The sequence below is a fragment of the Lissotriton helveticus genome, chromosome 3_1 (genome assembly GCF_964261635.1).
Source record: "Lissotriton helveticus chromosome 3_1, aLisHel1.1, whole genome shotgun sequence".
Lineage (NCBI taxonomy): Eukaryota > Metazoa > Chordata > Amphibia > Caudata > Salamandridae > Lissotriton > Lissotriton helveticus.
This window is the reverse complement of record NC_136061.1, coordinates 270746337-270766634: the sequence shown is the minus strand read 5'-3', so window position 1 is coordinate 270766634 and position 20298 is coordinate 270746337. Positions and strand designations below refer to the sequence as shown.

The following is a 20298-nucleotide window of genomic DNA, read 5'->3' as shown; positions in this document are numbered from 1 at the left end:
TATGGAAGTGACGCATCTGTGTCTCTTCAGACTCCCATACAGGCGAGTGATAGGAGTCAGATGTAGGGATAGATTAGCAAGACAGACAATATGGTGGACTGCAATGGGGCTGTTTAAATCCAAAATTGAGTTCACAAGCAGCTTGTCATACTCAGCAGAGGTATAGGATATAAAAGTAGTTTCTCAAGTAGATATTGATCATGAAAATACATGCAATAACTTCATACTAAGGTTGGGTTTTACAGAGACCATTAATTGAAGTGGATAAGGGCATAGAAGATAGCAAACATAAGGCACATACACTGTAGCAATGAACTTTGGATATCCCGAACATGAAACCGTAGACCCTGAACAAGGGATCATGCAGGATGAAATAGAGGCGACCCATAGAACGCTTTTTAACTGACTGAAATTTATATTTTCAGTCATACCCATTCTGGGCATATCCTCCCTCTTCAAATGTCATGGCTAATCCTAACTATGCAAATGCAGAATCTTGAGGAGCCCATCTTTACTTTACTTCAAGACATCCTGATTTAATGAAAACCTTCTCTCTTGAGTTGCTTTGTTTATAATACTCTCGTCAGACTTGCTCCTCCCCTATAAAACAACTGTTCAGTGCTACCTAACTTATATAAACTGCAATGCAAGCTGCCTAAAGCCTTGTTTGATGTTGATTCTGGGATGTGTCCTTTGTGTACTGGTCTACTGGGAAACGACTGACCATAAGCATAAGCATTGAACACATGTTCACGTCTCCCTGCTTGACCAGCTAAGGTAAAAGGCGATCTGCTCTGGTGCAGCTAAAAGAGTGGGTAGAGTGTATCTCCTGCTAACTTCTGTCTCTCACCTAAACACTATATGACCAGCCACTAAGATTCCTCCCCACCCCACTTAACATCTGCCTCAAAGGCTACTCAGTCTCTAATTTGTATTAGATACAGTTCCTCTGTCCCAACCTCATTTGCATCTCTGACCCTATTCTACTTCTGCTGTCCCTCTCTCGCTGCCTGCTTTCTTTTCCTATTCCCTGCTTGTTTCTCCTGATCACACCTTCCAGTCCAGACAACTAAGGTCCACTATCCATAATGCGCTATTGCTCACCTCAGAGAGGGGCAAAAAGAATCCCTCACTCACTAACCGTGGCTGCTTCTATGTAAGTCCCCTACCCAGCCGGACATTAGGCATAGTTCTCCTCATCTCCCCTTTTTGTCTCCCTCTGCCCCCTCCCTCCCTCCGACGAACTACTGTTAACTTTGTTCTTTTTCCTGTGTTCTTACTATGCTCTTGTAACGGATGTAATTTGTAACTTGTAACGCAACAATCCTCATGTAAAGAGCTCTGATACCTCTGGGTCTAGCCAGCGCTATATAAAACTCATCAAATAAATAAGTGTAGAATGTCACATCATGTGCATAGGGCTAGAGGATTTTGCTAGGACAAATGGATATTTTATTGCCCGAGTGGATATTGATCCGAAGCCAGACATCACACAAGGTTTACTATCTCTCTGTCTCTTTTGTTTGCTCTGCTTCGTGCCCTTTTACTTCTGAAGCTTTTAACTAGAGGCTGATGACTTAGTCGGTTCTGTATTCAGGTTCATGCTCACTATACTCTCCTTGTTTCATAGTCTAGCTTCTTCCTCCCTCATAAAGGAATTTGTATGTTTCGCAAGACTTTTCGCATCATTTTCTTTTTGATAATTTTTAAGTATAAATTCTAATGTTGCCATTGTACAACTATGCAACGTCAAAGATGTTTCTACCATAGATCACTGAATTGCTCTCTGGGCCATTATTTGGAAATCCATGGAACTTAATCAGAGATTGAGCTATTTGTTGTTTTATTGATTTCCTTGCAGCCTCTAATAAAGTAGACAAGGGTCTGCTTTGCGGAAAATTCCACTCCTGGAAGATACCAATAGAACTTCTTAGTGCGATACAGGCATTACATACAGATAACCAGGCCTGGGTGAAACTTGATAAGTCTAGGGACTATTGCAAAAAAATTCAATTCAGAATGTCCTACGTTAGGGGTGTGTCCATCACTCCATCCCTTTTCATCCTATTTTTGGCCGACTTACCAGCAGCCTTAAAATTACAAAAATCATTTTCTCCTAAAGTTGAGAAATGGCATATTCCATTCCTAATATAAGCCAATTATCTGATTTAGTTAGTCTACACCTTAATTAGCTTGCAAAGGAAATTGGACTCCCTTGATGCATATTGTAGACAAAATTTCTTGTTAATTAATGTGGAAAAACTAAGGTTGGGAGAGGAGTTGGCCTAACGGCCAGGGCGGTCAACCTCAAATCTGGGGAACCTAGGGGCATATTATCAAGGGGCTTTATGTTTCTTAAAAGCCAAGAAAGCGTAGATAAAATTATCTCCCTATTATTAGCGACAGCTAATAGGAGATAGTGACCATCTTGGGCCCCGCTTTGCATGTCAGTGATATTTATCACTAATGACATGCAAAGTGGGCGTGCCAAGATGTTAGCGACTGAAAACAGTCGCTAACATCGCTATCTCCTATTACCAACTTTTGAAAATATTCGCGCTAAGCGCGAATATCTCCAAAAGCTAACACTTGCCCAGGAGCAGTTCTTAGCCATGTTATCCAATGGGAGGTGGATAACATGGCTAAGAGCATTTGCTCGATAATGCATGAATATCGCTGACTTTTCAGCGATATTCATGCATTGCGGCCGTTTTTTATCGCATTTGCGATAAACCTTGCTAATAGCAAGGTTTTTCTGCGATAAAAATCGCCGATTTGCGGCGATAATTTTTGTCTCTAAATAAGTTAGAGACAAAAATTATCTCTATTGGTTGGTAATATGCCCCCTAGTTCGAGTCTCGGCAAGGACACGCATCATCCTGTGAATCTGGGCAAATCACTTAATCTCCCCATGCCCAACAAAAATGAATGTGTCCTCATGTAACGTAACTGGTGCTCGTGTAAAGCGCTCTGATACCAGATACCTTCGGGTCAAGTTCGCTCTATATAAATCTCTGTAAAACAAGAAAGAAAAAAAAAGGTGATGCTCTTTGGGGAAAAAGTGAATCATTTTAAATAGTTCTTGAACTCACTAGCGGTAGAAGTGGTGTACTCTATGTTTTTATGGCTGACTTTCATTATGAACTTAAAATGGGTATATTCTTATGAAGCGTGTCAAGTCCAGATTTATGTTACAAGCTGGATGTCTGGCTATATTGAACCAGAGGTATAGGAGCTTGGTACTTACTCCTCTTATGAAAGTCTATGAAGGGACAATACCCCCCTTGCTGTTGTACGGGGCAGATGTTCTTTGTTAGACCTGTCTGGCCTTTTGCGTAGTCCCTCCAATTTATTATTTATTTTGTCCCCTTTTTGCCCCTCATACCTTTAATAATTTTTGTGTCCACTAAATTTTTCTAGGTGTTGGTCAAGGGGATAGGTGTTCTTTTCCCCCCTCATAGTTTTTCAGCTCAGGCCTAGAGGCCTGTTCTGACAGGAAAATAGTTGGAGCCACAAAATGGTGGCTACCAACTGCCCTAACTGCCAAACCCAGAACCTGCCCCATAGAGTAGAATAGGGCGTTCCAGAACCTTCTGGACTTCTGAGGGTCAGCCTATAAAAGGCGGAATGCTGGTCAGCCATTTTGTCTAACCAGAGAGAGTCAGCTGGAGGACAGGCTATCTAGGAAGGTGGGGGGAGGCTAGTGAAAGGGTTGACCTCCTGGACTTGGAAGCAACCTAATTGATTCACTTCTCTACTCCTCCTTTGGGATCCTTGTCTTGTCCCCGCTGTGTATGGTTAAGGGAGACCCTGGGCGCCTGACTAACCCCTAGCTTTAAGGAATATTGGGGTGTAAAAAGGAGAAGGAGACTGCAGCGCTGCGGTGCGCAGTCCTCTGCCCAGTTGGAGAGACTTTGGAGGAGCGTGCCCCCCCTGTCCCCAGCCTCTGTCCTGTGACTGGTAACTGCTCAAGAACTGTTAGCAGCTCCCCAGGGGTTGGTGTGTGCCAGAGGGTTCTGGTCACCCCTCCTTTCTCTTTGTCCTTCCCATTTCACTACCTGCCCCCTCACCTGCGATTGCTGTCAGGCGTTCGCCTCATCCTCTTGAGGCGCGGGAGGAAGGTGACGTGGACGTCGCGAGAGAGCTGCCGGACTCGCAGCCCTCACCCTGGTAGTGTGACCGGGGGTGTTCAATCCTTCCTGCTGAGGAGGGAAGAGGGCGCCCGGAGGCTGCAGTGACTCTGGGGCGGAAGAGCTACAGAGCCGCTAATCCCCGCGCAGGCCCCGTGAGGAGACCGCAGTGTTTTAGAGCGGGGCGGCGCTTCTACAGAGCCGCTAATCCCTGCGCAGGCCCCGTGAGGAGACCGCAGTGTGTAGAGAGGGGCGGCGCTTCGACGGTACCGCTTATCTCTGCGCATGCCCCGGGGTGCAGTCGCCCTACAGACTACGGAGGCTTCCTGACGAGGGATCGGCGGGACACGAAAGCTCCCAACGTCGAGATCAGGCCAGCGCGACCTCTCCCCAGCACGGGCCCTACTCCTGAGTGGCCTGGCTGGCGAGGAAGGGAGGCGACGCTGGTGTGCAAGAGATCGGCGGTGAGCTCCAGCTATCTTCGACTTCCCACAACTGCAGAAGCTAATACCCACAACGAGTCACAAGTAAGGTGGGAATCTGGGTTGGTGAAGGACCGGATCATAGTACTGGAATATCCAACAGTTAGGCGTTCTCCACACAAGTCTCTAGTGTGGACCCGAGGGGCAGAGTTGACTAATTGAGGACATTGAGACTGGGAATTCACCCAATGTACTCAAGCACTGCACAGGAAAGCCTCATTGGTCATTAGGGCAGGGCGAGTTGTCAAGTCAGTAACCCTAGCAATACTGTGGAGTGTGATGCCTGATTTCCTTTGCAGGGGGGGTCAAGGAAAGAAACAAGTGAAGTAACCATTCAACAATTGTTATTAGAAGAGGCATCTACTAATGTGGTGTTGAAGTACCTTTGGTTTGAGGGAAGGAATAAGTCACTCATACAGCACACGGGTGGTAACATACAGCTTGTGTAATTCTTATACTTCTCGCTGGGTGTGCGCTCTTGTGATTAAAGGTTTAGACACTGTGATGAAGCCAAAACCAGTAAAGTGGAGTTTAATGTAAAAGAATGTGCTGTTGAAGCTGAGTATTGATATGATTTAACAATTTCGATAGTAATGTGATTTATGTCCTGACAAGCTGTAATGAATTAAGTTGTGATTCTGAAAACAAAAGAGCAGAGATATTATTTTTATAAACCAGCTCATATTTTCCCATATTTTGGTGTAGTGTCATTTTTGTGTGTTATTGCGTGGATTTACTGCTGGGTGGTTTGCAACCTTCACACTTGTGCCTCTGGAATTTATGTCTTACCCTAGGCCAGGCTACCCTAGGTGACCTGACATCCCAGGTTCCAACATTCTTGTACTAGATCCCTCCTGTAGCTGGGATATGTTGGAGGGGGTTGTCCCTATAAGGATATTGTCGCTTTCACCAGGAACCATGATTCGGAGTATAAGGAGAGAATTGAATTTGGTTTCTTGTAAGTTACAGGCGAATTCTCAGGTTTTGAGATTTAGAAATCTGGGTAGAAATCCGTGCTAGTGATTCTTTCCAATTGGGCCAGGGATGCTCGGTCCATGATAAAATGACTCCAAAAAATGCCTTCTTCACAGGGTACAATTGGACCTGGTTTCCCTTTCTATTTAAACAAGCTCTGAGAGAATCATCAGAAAAGGTAGACTGTACATTGGACATGGCCTACCTGGGGGCAGAGAAGCCTCCAATTAGCTTCACACTAAAATCTCTTGGCCAGCATACGGTATTTCCCTATCTGGCTCAGGTACCTGACCCCAGGCTATGTAATTGAATATTAAAAGGGAGACTAGGGTGTGATCCAATTTTCTCGAGTCTTAAATGGTGTAATGTTGTACGGGATGAAAATGGTTTCTGTACGTGCCACTGAATGTAAAATGTTCTTGTCTCATGTTCTTATGGGATGCGTTTTTTATGTCTGGCCATATTACGTTTTTGAGACCTCTATATTTAAAAGATCAAACACATTCAAGGTTGGATGCAATGGGGCAATTGTCTGAAATGTTTTATCAATATAGCAATAGGAATTGCATGTTACATGCTCGTTAAGCAGTGTCTTAACCCCTTCCGTGCTCATGACGGCCCCCGGCCGTCATGAATCACGTTGGGCGTCTGCGCACGACGGGCGGGGGCCGTCCGAGCCTTGCCCTCAATTGGAATGTCCAGCACTGCGGCGAAATACGCACCACAGCCAACGAGTTAAAGATGATTGTATAAGTCAGGGCACCTTTGGGTGTATTTATCTTATTTAATTAATTTATTTATTTGTGTTTTATAGAGCGCTGACTTGACCCATTAGGGTATCAGAGCGCTTTACAGTATTTGTGATCTTTAAGATGGTTTTAATATTAAATTGTTTTATAGTTTTAAGGTCAATTGTCCCAGTAAACGTGAGGCCTAGCTCTCCCTTGCTGCTGTTGTGCTCTTTTTCTCCCAGTTTTTCTGAGTGCTTTCGCCTTCATTTCCCTCATTTTTACAGCTGTTTCCTGCCTTCCCCTTGTTTTTGAGTGCTTTCTCCTGCTTATGCCTAAATATTTACTGCTTTCATTCCCCCCGTGTTGGGTGCTTTCTCCTGCTTTCTCCTGCTTTTGCCTTGTTTTTGCTGCTTTCTCCTTGTTTTGTCATCATTTGCCGCTGCCACCTCCTGCCTGTTTTCCCACCTAGCCCTGCCCACTGCCTCCCAGCACCACTCCCTCCTCCCAGGAGCTACTTAATTAAGGCCTCAGCTCGACTCCCAACAAGCAGGCCCCAGGCTTAACTCTGCGCGCTGCTGCACAGCTCTGTTTCCACCCCATTTTTCTGAGTGCTTTCTCCTACTCTTTGCTCGTTTTATACTGCCTTCTCCTTCCTTTCCCCTCAGTTTTTCTGAGTGTTTTACCCTGCTTTTGCCCCATTGTTTTTACTGCTTTCTCTTCCCTTTCCCCAGTTTCCTGACTGCTGTTTCTTGTTTATCCCTCATTTTTACTGCTTTCTCCTTCCTTCCCACATTTTTGAGTACTTTCTCCTGCTTTTGCCTCATTTTTATACTGCTTTGTCGTTCCTCTCCCCCATTTTTCTGTGTGCTTTCTCCCACTTTTGCCTCGTTTATCCTTCCTTTCCCCCGTTTTGAGTGCTTTCTCCTGCTTTTCTCTTGTTTTTTATTGATATTTCCATCCTCTCCCCCATTTTCTTGAGTGCTTTCTCCTGCTGTTCCCTCAATTTTACTGCTTTCTCCTTGTTTTTCCCCCATTTTTGAGTGCTTTGTCGTGCTTTTGCCTAATTTTTTTACTGCTTTCTCTTTCCTCTCTCCTGTTTTTCTGAGTGCTTTCTCCTGCTTTTCCCTAGTTTTTTTTACCACTTTCTCTTTCCTTTCCCTCTGTTTTTTCTGAGTGTTTTTTCCTGCTATTCACCATTTTTCACCACTTCTCCCTGTTTTTCCCCTCATTTGCTGCTCCCACCTGCCACCCATTTTCCCATCTCCTGCCTAGCCGTGCCAACCGCCTCCAGCACCCACGGCCGGACTGGGAACCAAAACCGGCCCTGGCAAAGTGCTCGGCCGGCCCCCCACATTCCACTGGGGGGGGGGGGTTGGAGGTGCCGCCGAGCGCTTTGCCAGGGCCGGTTTTCGGCCGATTTTGTTGTAACAAAATCAGCCCCCAGGGGCTCAAATCTGGCCCCCCACCCTTGCGGCGCACCGTGGGATTGCCCGGTGCCCGCTATGGCCAGTCCGGGCCTGCCACCACCCTGCCTCCTCCCAGGACCTACTTAATGGAGGCCACCTTACCCCATTGAGCAGGCACCATGTTCAGCTCTCCCGTGCTGCTGCCCCGCTCCTCTTCCCCCCCTGTTTTTCTGAGTGCTTTCTTTTGCTTGTCCATCATTTTTACTGCTTTCTCCTGCCTTTTCCCCAATTTTAAAGTGCTTTCTCTTGCTATTCCTTTGTTGTTTACTGCTTTCTCCTATCTTTCCCCCCATTTTTCTGAGTGCTTTCTCCTGCTTTTGCCTCTTCCTTATTAGGTCTCGTCTATTTTGCCTCTTCCTTATTAGGTCTCGTCTATTATATTCTGCAAGGAATAAATAGACAAGAGTATTGGGGGCAAAATAAGGGCTAAACCATAGCGGATTTCGTCGAGTGCATGTGCTCATGCATGCGCTTGCCATTTGCTCCCACCTGCCTCCGAGAGTTTCACTTCGAAGGGATCCGCTCCCCCGCCCACTGCTTCACACTTCACGGCCGCCAGGCCGTGTCTCGCATTTCTCCTCCCCCCCTCCCCACAGCAATGCCAAGAGCTTGTTCTTTATAGCATTTCGCGGCCGCACTACAGCCTATGTTGGGTCTGTCATAATTTTCAGTATTCCCATATGTAAAATGTCGGCACCCAGATCGAACATTCTATGGAAATATGATGCAAATTTGCGGAGCACATTTAATTATTTGTTTCTCAGTGGAACAACCGTTACCGTACACCCATTGGTAGAGAGGAGTTAGCATTCTCACCCTGGAAACCACCTTACTCCTGCTCTTGGCTGAAGTACGTCTCTGGACTGGAGTATTGTTACAGTGATTACCGGTTGGGAATCTACCTGCACGGCTCATGTATATATGCACAATTGTATTAACGTGTGGGTTCACCTTATTTCACTGGCATGAGTTTGCCTTAAAGGCCGACAAACAATGAAATAACCCTTATCTTGCAGGAAGAGGACGCAATCATACTGCAGTGTTTTCGATGGTAAAATCCTTCCAGTGATTCTGTGAATCGGGAGCTGGAATTTGACCTTGCAAATGAGTATATTTTCATGCGTGTTTTGGCCTTTGGCGTTTAATTAACTTTTGAATCTGGTCCACGATTAGCGAGTGTTCTCTGTTAGATACAAATATGGTATTGGTCATGGGTTTTTTGCTTTTTGTTCCACAAAAGGACAGTAATTCTTTTTTGGCAGTTAAACTGTAAGCCCTGAAGGCAGAAATGTACTTAGTTTATCTCCTTGGCCTCCCGCCTCTGTCACACTTTAAAATCAACGTTCCTTGGGGGCCTGCTAAAGCAGCAGAAGTGTTTGTGCTGGAACTGATAGCTTTGTGAACCGTCACACCTCGCCCCTCTCAGCCCCTTCAATGTCAGGCTATGTGCTCCCCTCTGCCCAATGCCTCGCTCCCATTTGCTCCCCGTCTCTCCGTGCTTACTGCTAGGTGTGCCCCCCCCATAGCGCTGTTTTGACGCTTCCGACTTCAAAGGCTAACGCTCCCCCTCTCCCCCTCCCCCGCCCCAGAATTGCCGAGGGCTTGTCTTGGGTCCCATCCGCCACTAACCTCACCGTGCATTGCAGGGGATTGGATATGTGTGCATTGCAACTCTGTTCCCCTTGTTTTCCGTTTGCATCCAAGATATTGTTTTCCCTTCAGCAAATTGTATTCCTAGTGTGAAAACTGGAATGTGCTGTCTTAGAACAGAAAAGATATGCAGATATCAAAATATTACATATGTTATCTTAAATGCAGCTTTGGGTGCCTTTCTAGTCAGAAAATAAATATCCTAGCCCACTTGAAACACTCGTCTTATATTACCGAGTGCGGAATGCGAGCAAGGCTATCACTCCTTTCATCCATCAATGCTTTCACCCTTTGATCTATTAATCTATTTGCCATTGATTCATATTTCTAACAGCCCACCCGCTGCCCCATCCAACCTTTTTCATTCCTCCGTCCATTCATCCTTTCATATATATATCCTCTCATTCACTGTTTCCCATCTGTCCATTCTTCTGTCGTTCCATCTATTCACCTTTTCACCGGGCAAACTTTTCACCCTTCCATCCAGCTTGCTTTCAACTACTGCCCCCTCACACACTGCCCACTCACACACTGCCCACTCACACACTTCCCCCTCACACACTGCCCCCTCACACACTGCGCACTCACACACTGCCCCCTCACACACTGCCCCCTCACACACTGCCCCCTCACACACTGCCCCCTCACACCCCCCCCACACACAAACCCCCACACATACAAAGACACAACCACACACACAACCCCCACACACACACACCACACACAACCCCACACACACACACACAAACCCCCCACACACACAACCCCCCACACACACAACCCCCCCACACACACAACCCCCCCACACACACAACCCCCCACACACACAACCCCCCCCACACACACACAACCCCCCACACACACACAACCCCACACACACACATAAACCCACACACACACATAAACCCACACACACACACAACCCCACACACCCACACAAAACCACTCACACACTGCCCACTCACACACTGCCCACTCACTCACTGCCCACTCACACACTGCCCACTCACACACAGACCACTCACACACAGACCACTCACTCACAGACCACTCACACACAGACCACTCACACACAGACCACTCACACACAAAACCACTCACACTGCCCACTCACACACTGCCCACTCACACACTGCCCCCTCACACACTGCCCCCTCACACACTGCCCCCTCACACGCCCCCCCCACACACAATGCCCCTAACACACAACGCCCCCACACACAAACACACAACCACACACACGCAAAACCACAAACACACGCAAAACCCCCCACACACACACAACCCCCCCCACACACACAACCCCACACACACAACCCCACACACACAACCTCACACACAACCACACACACAACTACACACACACCAGGATAGCAAAACATAGCATAGCAAAATAAAACATAGCATAGCAAAACAAAACATAGCAAAACAAAGTATAGCATAATAAAACAACAAAACATAGCATAGCATAACACAACATAGCATAGCAAAACACAGCAAAACATAGCATAGCATAACAAAGCAAAGCATAACAAAACATAGCATAAGAAAGTATAGCATAACAAAACATAGCATAGCAAAAAAAGCATAGCATAATAAAACACAACAAAACATAGCATAGCATAACAACATAGCATAGCAAAACACAACAAAACATAGCATAGCATCACAAAACATAGCATAGCTTAACAAAACGTAGCAAAGCATAACAAAACATAGCATAGGAAATTATAGCATAAGAAAACATAGCATAGGAAATTATAGCATAACAAAACATAGCATAGCAAAACAAAGCATAGCATATTAAAACACAACAAAACATAGCATAGCATAACAAAACATAGCATAGCATAACAAAGCATAGCATAGCAAAACATAGCATAGCAAAACAAAGCATAGCATAATAAAACACAACAAAACATAGCATAGCATAACAAAACATAGCATAGGATAGCAAAACATAGCATAGCATAACAAAACAAAGCATTGGATAGCAAAACAAAACATAGCATAGCATAACAAAACAAAACATAGCATAGCAAAACACAACAAAACATAGCATAGCATAACAAAGCATAGCATAACATAAAGCATAGCAAAAAACATAGCATAGTATAACAACACATAGCATAGCATAAGAAACAAAGCATGACACAACAAAACAAAGCATAGCATAACAAAATATAGCATAACATAACAAAACATAGCATGACAACAAAACAAAGCATAGCATAACGAAACATAGCATAACAAAACATAGCAAAACAAAACATAGCATAACACACAACAAAACATAGCAAAACACAACAAAACATAGCATAGCATAACAAAACAAAGCTTAGCATAGCATAACAAAACATAGCATAACAAAGCATAGCATAGCATAACAAAGCATAGCATAACAAAACATAGCATAGCAAAACAAAGCATAGCATAATAAAACACAACAAAACATAGCATGGCATAACAAAACATAGCATAGGATAGCAAAACTAAACATAGCATAGCATAGCATAACAAAACATAGCAAAACAAAACATAGCATAACACACAACAAAACATAGCAAAACACAACAAAACATAGCATAGCATAGCATAACAAAACAAAGCTTAGCATAGCATAACAAAACATAGCATAACAAAGCATAGCATAGCATAACAAAGCATAGCATAACAAAACATAGCATAGCAAAACAAAGCATAGCATAATAAAACACAACAAAACATAGCATGGCATAACAAAACATAGCATAGGATAGCAAAACTAAACATAGCATAGCATAGCATAACAAAACAAAACATAGCATAGCATAACAAAACATAGCATAACATAACAAAACATAGCATAACATAACAAAACATAGCATAACAAAACACAACACATAGCATACCAAAACATAGCAAAACACAACAAAATATAGTATAGCTTAACAAAACACAACACAACAAAACATAGCATAGCAAAACAAAACATATCATAGCATAGCAAATTATAGCATAGCATACACAATAAAACATAGCATAGCATAACAAAACATAGCATAGCAAAACAAAGCATAGCATAATAAAACACAACACAACAAAACATAGCATAGCATAACAAAACATAGCATAGCATTACATAGCATAGCAAAACATAGCATAGCATAACAAAACATAGCATAGCATAACAAAACACAGCATAGCATAGCATAACAAATCAAAGCAAAGCAAAACATAGCATAGCACAACAAAACATAGCATACAGCATCACTCAACACCACCACAGCATTACTCAGGGGTACCACAGCATCACTATGCGCTACCACAGCATCACTGAACGCCACAGCATCACTCGTTCGCCACCACCGCATCACTCAGCGCCACCACAGAATTCAATCTGTGCAACCATTCAACAACAACTAGTTCAAATATGTTCTCTCAATGTTTCTAGCTTTATTACAAATGTTACAAAAAGATGTTAATATTTCACTGCTGTTCTTGGATTTACATCACAATAAAATACAACATAATCTTCACAAAAGTTATTTACAAAAGTTGAAGCTATTGCCATTATAAATTACAATAACTTTTATTTAAGTATTAATTATTACAAAAAATAAAAGCCATTGCTATTTGTAATATCAATACATGTAAGTCACGTAAATACAACACATATTGCATTACAAATGCTATAGGTGTCACATTTGCTAAAGTTATAACTATTGGCATTGTAAATGACAAAGCTATTAATTTAGCTATTTTCAAAACCAACACATAAATAAAAAATGTGTCATTTACAATACCAATAGCTCAAACTTTCCTATTGCGAGACCTATTGCATTGCAAATGCTTGTTTTTTTTTACTACTTTCTCTTCGTCTAGCCATTTTTTCTGAGTGCCTTCTCCTGCTAGAAGCAGCAAGCAACTGTAGCACCTAGAGACCCTCGTGGGTGATTTTTCACACTTTATACATCCTAATTAATTGATTGATTTTGTACTTGAAGTTTTTTCAAAATATCATTTGGTAAGGCTTGTTAACGAGTTTGAAGTATTTAGCTTGATGATTTTGTTTTCTTCTCTTCTGACCAAAACATATTCACTTTAGATACCCACATAGTCGGCTCTAGTACGTTCTTTTCAGAATCTTTGGACTGAGCAAAGGCTACTCTTGCTGCTGCTGCACTGCTATCACACAGATATGCATGTACTTCTGCATCTCCATTAAATCATCCTGCGATGTGGATTCCAAATTTCCACTGACCTCTTTTCAGAGGTTAAAAGTGGGTCTGGGCGTGTACATTTGGCCCCTCTTTAATCGGCGCTTTTGTTTTTAAAGTAAATATGAACATCACTCTGCATTTGATTGTGACCTATCCTTCACATTAAAGGTATGTTTTGTTTCCTGAAAACCACAACCCAGTTATTATGCAAGCTGTTATCTATCGACTTGTTCTGTATTGTCTTAGGCCTTCTCCTCCCTGTGGAATTCCCTTGTGTGTTCTGGGATCCCTCATTGCCATTTAATTTTCTTCGTGAACCTACTGAAAAAAGCAGACTTTGGTAATATTTTCACATCTTGTAACAGTATTCAGTGCCCTCTATAGTCACATTGCCAAAGGCTCTGTGGTCTTTGCTTATCAGGCGAGCCCCCTGTGGGTCTGCGGCAGCTTTGGGTATGTAATTACTTTCTTCCCCACATTTCTGTTTTGTTATTTTTCCCAAATAAAATGAGTGTAATAGCATGAAAATCGTCTTGCTCCACTGATGCACTCAATATGGCAGATATTTTGTTGTTTCACTGTATATGTCAAAACCAGCGTTCCACTGATTTGCTGTTCATGCTTGTACTGTCAGGTGGAGCTTTACTTTTACCTTGACTTCCTTAGTCTGCCTATCTTTGATACCTTATTCTAATTTGACAAGTTCTTCTACAGGCTTTCATGATGAGACCTATCTGTTTCCCCCATGTTTGTGAGCCTGTTGTGCATGTTTTCTTTGGCTTTCATCCTTATTCCATACAATACAGAACCAAGAAAAGGCCTGTTTAATCACCTGCAGGTGCCTGTCTCACTCACCTCTCTCCTAGTCTAACCCAGCGCCAAGAAACCGTCTGGTGTACTTGCACTTTAAAGTGACAGTAACATAACATAACCTTAAGTATTAATTTGTACTCTTTCTATTGTGCTTTTAACTTCTACCAGATTTCATACAGAAGCAGCCTGTGCACATAAGAGCAGTGGGGCCGAGTGGTGGGGAATCGACAGACGACAAGGGAAAATAAAATATTTATTTAATTTTCCCTCATTGTTACCTGTCGACTCACACCCTCCCCCCAATAGGCCATACTGCTCTTACCTGCACGGGATGCCTAATTTAGGGGCCGATTAGGATGGCGGTGAATCCGCATCCTCTGGGCCGGCGGAAGCCACCGCCGGCCTGGAGGGTGCGGATTCACCGCCTTGGTTTGTGAAAACAGCACCCGCCACATTACGATGGCGGTGGGATCAGCGGCGTACGGCAAGTCCGTCCGCCGCTGATCCGCGGTGGTTGTACGCAGATATGGTGGCGGTGTCTGCAAGACACCGCCAGCCATATCACGATGCAGGCGGAAACATGCTTTTCCACGGCGGCTTTTCCGCTGTGGAAAAGCATGTGGTCTTTTGGTTTTGGGGGCCCGTTGCGAGCCCCCAGGGTGTTGGGTGGTGGGGGGTGCACATGGGGGGAACCTATGGTACCCCCCTGCTTTGGCATGCACAAGGTGGCCGGCACCACACGGTGCCTGCAAAGTTGTGCATGCCAAAGGTAAACATGCATATTTTACATTGCCGCGGGTGCTGCTTAAAGCAGCACCCGCTGCTATGTAAAATATACGGGATGTTCTGCGGTCACATCCTAATTGCAACGGAGGGACCACCGCTGCCCCTGCGGTCGGTCCCTCCACCTCGGGGTTGACGGACGGACGCAGGTCCGTCCGCCATCCTAATCGGCACCTTAATTTGGTCCTTATAATGCAGCACATTTGATAGCTAGTGGCAATTCGTTCTAAAGTTATTTTTTTTTAATGCATCTGTTGCACAACATATATATTATTCTATTCTAGTTGTGGCATTTCTAAGCACATGGTTACCCAGCGCTGACAAGTCATAACCAGTACCAGTATCCTCACACAATTACGGGGACAACAAGGTCTTTAACTGCGAAAAACATTTTCCCTAACGAGAAAATAAAGTTAGCAAGCGAAACTGGACAATTTACATACATTCACAAATTCAAAACTATAACTCATGCAATTATTCAGGTGCACCTTAGTAGCTGTGTCTATCGACAAATTCAAAGAATAGTCATGGAATTCTAAATAGATTCTGTACTTTATGAAATCCACATTCAAATGCTGGGGTAAATTTGAAATGTGTTTACGGGAGGCTGGCCCATCAGGGCAGAAATGTAATTTGTTGTCGCTCAGCACTAGGCTAATGTCATGGCTAAAAGTATGTGTTGAAGAATATGACCCTTCCTTTGTTTCTCCTCTACCAATTGTGAATGGTAGTTAATAAGGGAGCATTTGGCCTTTCTCTTTCTCCTTTGTGGCATTCTCATTGCAACGTCGTACTTTACAGAGGAATGGGAATGTTTAGTTTCTACGACTTGGCCTGTGATTGAAGCAAGGATCTCACTTCTTAGTGCTTGCTCTGAGTGCATTATTCACTAGTTAGTGTTACTTTACCCTGTCCGGTAGTTTAGTGGAATGCGGGTGTCTTGCACCTCAGCATGTTGCTACCATATTATTATTGAGTCACTTGAATCTACCCAATTGAAGTTCAGATTTAAGAATTGGAAATCTTGAGGAAACTTACAATGATCACTTAACTTGCACCAACGAGAAGTCACTATCTACGAATCTGTGATGAGAAACAGGTAATGGAACACAAATACATTGAGGTTTCTTACTTTTGTCTTTCAGAAATTGGCAGCAGAATGTGAGAGTGCGGGATACTCGGGTACACTTATCCCCTATAAATGTGACTTATCGAATGAAGAGGAGATCCTGTCTATGTTCTCTGCAATCAAGACATTGCACCAGGGGGTAGATGTTTGCATTAACAATGCCGGCCTGGCACGACCTGAGCCTCTACTCTCTGGGAAAACTGAGGGATGGAGGACTATGATTGACGTGAGTATAAGTCAGCAATTTCAATAAAAATGTTAATATGGGAAATGGAAACAACTTTAAACTGCACTCTCTGTTGTTTGATGGGGAGTACAGTCAAACAAAAGACACACACTAACAGTGTATCACAGTGACTGGATAACTTTCTTTGACCGCATAACTTTATTATTTGCTATCAGTCTCACTTGTCTCACTCTCCTTGCTTGTTGCACTCATTCAGGTACCATATTTTCACACTCCACATCTGGGGACAGATGTACGTTGCACTGGTCTCAAAATACTTGTCGTAATTTGTGATCTGGATTTTTGGAACCAATGTACTATTTTGCTGTATTGGTCAGTTTGCAAAATACAGATTCCTAGTGGGTCACAATTCGACCTACTCTATGAATATTTTACGAGGTCCGCTGGGACTTCTCTATATGCCCTGACGTTACCGCTAGTAGGGCTACCTCATGCCCTCCCCCACTTTCTTCACGAGGCAGCAGTTGTCTGCTTGGATGACTGTGGGAATAGCAACGGTGGGTGACTGTTACCAATTGGGAACATTGATTCCATTGGAGGACTTGGCCCAGTGTCATTTACCCCCGGCCAATTCTTCATATATAATGCAATGGTAATGATGATGTTTGGAGACCTATGGTTAGAAATACGACAGGAACTGGGGACACATGCTGTTCTTCAGTTTTTGGTTACAATAGGAACCGCGTGCCACTTGGTGAAGGGGTTCTACCAGACATTACTGGAGATGACCCGGAAGCCATTGGGAGTGATTTGGGGATGATTGGGAACACTGCTGGGAAGGGATCTTTTGGACTCTGAGTTGAGTGCAATGCTGGCTAACCCCAAGTGTATTTCTAGAAATACGAGACTGAAATATGTCCAATTCAATTACTTGCATGTGACCTTCTTGATGCCTCATAGGCTACAGGTCATTTATGGAGGGGAGATTACTGCTCTAGGTGCATGGCACTAGGAGCGAACATTGGTCATATGACAAGGAGCTGTAGTAGGTTGCTTCAGTTTTGGGAGCCGATAATTGGCACACTCAATGCTGTATTGGATCACATGATCGCATGCACGGTAGAGACTTATCTTTTTTGGTTATTCCCCAGATCAAGAGCACGTAAGGCTGCCACTAGATAGCGGATCACTATGAAGTGGCGCTCTAGGTTGGGCCCGGTGATTGCGACCTGGATGAGAGATGTTACCATGGGGGCCAGGGCGGAGGAGAGGGCTCTGGTTAGGGACGATGCCGGATGGGGTAAGACGATGTCCGTTGGCGGGACTGTGGGCGAAGGCGCTAGATGCCTGGACGTTCAATGGGAAGGACCCGGGGGAGGTACCAGGAGCTCAACTTTGCAGGGGGGAGAGACCGAAAGTAATCCTTGGGCTGCCGTGGAGACTGGGAGGAGGCATTGGTTAGACGGTGTTGGAGGTGTAGGCTTCAATGAGCCATATAAAGGCCTCTTTCCTTGGAAAGAGCAGACCCTCAGACTGGGCATGCTGGTTTCCTCCCTTTTGGCATATTTCCCCATAGTGCCTAGTTAGCCGGTTTTTCAGGGCAGAGCAGCAGACAGGCTCCTTCATAGCCACCCTCTCCCCTCCCCTTCAAGCATGCTAACGTATATAGATTAGAGACTCCAGAGGTGCATAAACCTCTTTGGGGCATGTTACACTATGTACACTATGAACAGACTCCCAGGACTTCTCCACTTTAGTTTGCTTTTTGGTGTTTATATTATGTATTTCTCATTATTAGTGTTTTGGCTACCACAATTCCAGTTGGAGAGTTCATATGGGGAGCAGCTCCTGATTGGTACTAGAAAGGTCAGATTCAATTGAACAGATGTTATTTGTAATGATTGTGCACTGGTTCACTAATAGGACTCAATGACACTGTTATGTTATTCACCATTATGGTTCGTTGTATCCTGATCTTCATTGACTCCAAAGACAGTCTGTGGTCATCTTTATTATATATTCTCTTGTGGAAGGAATTTACTGATTAGTGATCAATTGACCCACTTGTATGATTGTAATATGTAAATGGCCGCTCTCTTGCAAAATTATGTTTTATTGATAATCTGCAATAAAAATATTTTTTTTAAAAAGAATTTGCCATTATAAAGCAACGTTTACCAAGTTAGGGAGCCTTTATAAAATATTGTCATAAATTCAGAGCCACAAGACAACAGTGCCTTACTAGGGTGATACGGTCAGCAATAGAAAACGAGCAGAAACTCTCTGCCAATAGAATCTATGTAAAAGAATTTCACTTCAGACATTGGATATCTGGAATACACAAGTTACCCATGAGATCTACGAAAAAAGATTGAATACCGGAATAAGAAGATACCCCTCCTTCAAGACCAGGCTATTCTGTCAAAACTATCCCATGCTTGGATGCTGTTGAATTGCTTATAGTCTGAAAATGGAACCATAACTTGCATCAGGAAATTCAATCCATGTAAAGAAACAATTTACGTTTTTTCAGTTTGAATGTCTCCTGTTGTGTGATAATACTCAACCATGGGTTAAAAATTGTTTAAATAGGGTCTGCAGACTATGTGGCAATACAAAAGAAGACATAATATACTTGTTCTGCACCTCCCCATCTCTTATGGATGACAGAAAGGCGTTATTACATTCAGCACAATCCGCTTATTCATCATTGCCACTTTTGACCAATAGGACACAATATTGAATTGTCAATTCAACTGAAAAAAATTAAAGGGACTTGCATGAACTTCTGTGGTTCATGTTTACGTGAAAATATTAGAGAGACGCTCAGATAGATGAACATATTTTAATCTTAAAATTTGAATTTAGTTAATATCATGTTAATGCATGTTGTATTGACAAATTTCTAAGCTTTTTTGTACTGTGTTTTGTATTTGGAATTATTTTAGTTATTTTGCATAATATATTCTTACCAACTAACAACCTTACCAAGAAGCAACAATACCTTTTCGACAACACATATAGATACTACCCTGAGAAAGAATTGTATCAACAGTACCATCTCAACAAGTATAAGTTTAGCCCAGAGAGAGAATCATGTATTTATTCTTCGTATTCTCCTATATCTCTGGGATTGCAGGGTCCCTATATATCTTACATCACATCTGGCATTTCTAAGCACTGTATATAAAGTATTTTGGTATCACCCACCCACCGTAGATATTCACTTTGCTCATCTTTTAGATGGACGGGTGAGATTCACTTGCTGAGATTCAAATGTGGGAACAGTCAATCACAGCTATGTTCCAGCTGCAAATGTTCAGCTAATTAAGCTGTCTCTCTCGATAAAACAAGAAGATGTTTGTGAATCTCAGTACCTTGAGACCCTCACAGATGAGTTTGCGCTTACAATTCCCCTGATTAATTGATTGACACAAGTAAACATCCCAAAAAATACCCATATCCAAGAAAAATGACAAGTGAAAGAAGGTAATAGGAAATTGTGGCTCAAACACTGAGAACAGTGCCAGTCAGTATCACATAAAGTAATAACAACCAAGGGAGGTGGAAGAGTTCCCTCTAAATCTAACAAAGAAGGGGAGATATGTCACCACATTTGAATATGCCTTGCTAGTTTTCATGGTAGGAGTACTACTACTCCTGTCAGAGAAAGCTCACCCTAATGACCAAAATGCTTTGACCAACTAATACATATACTAGCCTCAGAATGTAAGGCACTCCTCCTCGGTC

At 43.4% G+C, this 20298-nt stretch overlaps 1 protein-coding gene across 2 annotated transcripts in view; it reads left to right on the top strand.

The window, feature by feature from the left end:
* The window catches only part of DHRS11 (dehydrogenase/reductase 11), a 554518-nt gene that overhangs the window by 154584 nt on the left and 379636 nt on the right, over nucleotides 1-20298 (top strand). For both annotated transcript variants that reach the window (XM_078679785.1, XM_078679784.1), the window contains exon 2: nucleotides 16378-16587. In XM_078679785.1, the coding sequence (XP_078535911.1) occupies nucleotides 16378-16587 (210 nt within the window). The remainder of the gene's footprint in view (nucleotides 1-16377; nucleotides 16588-20298) is intronic.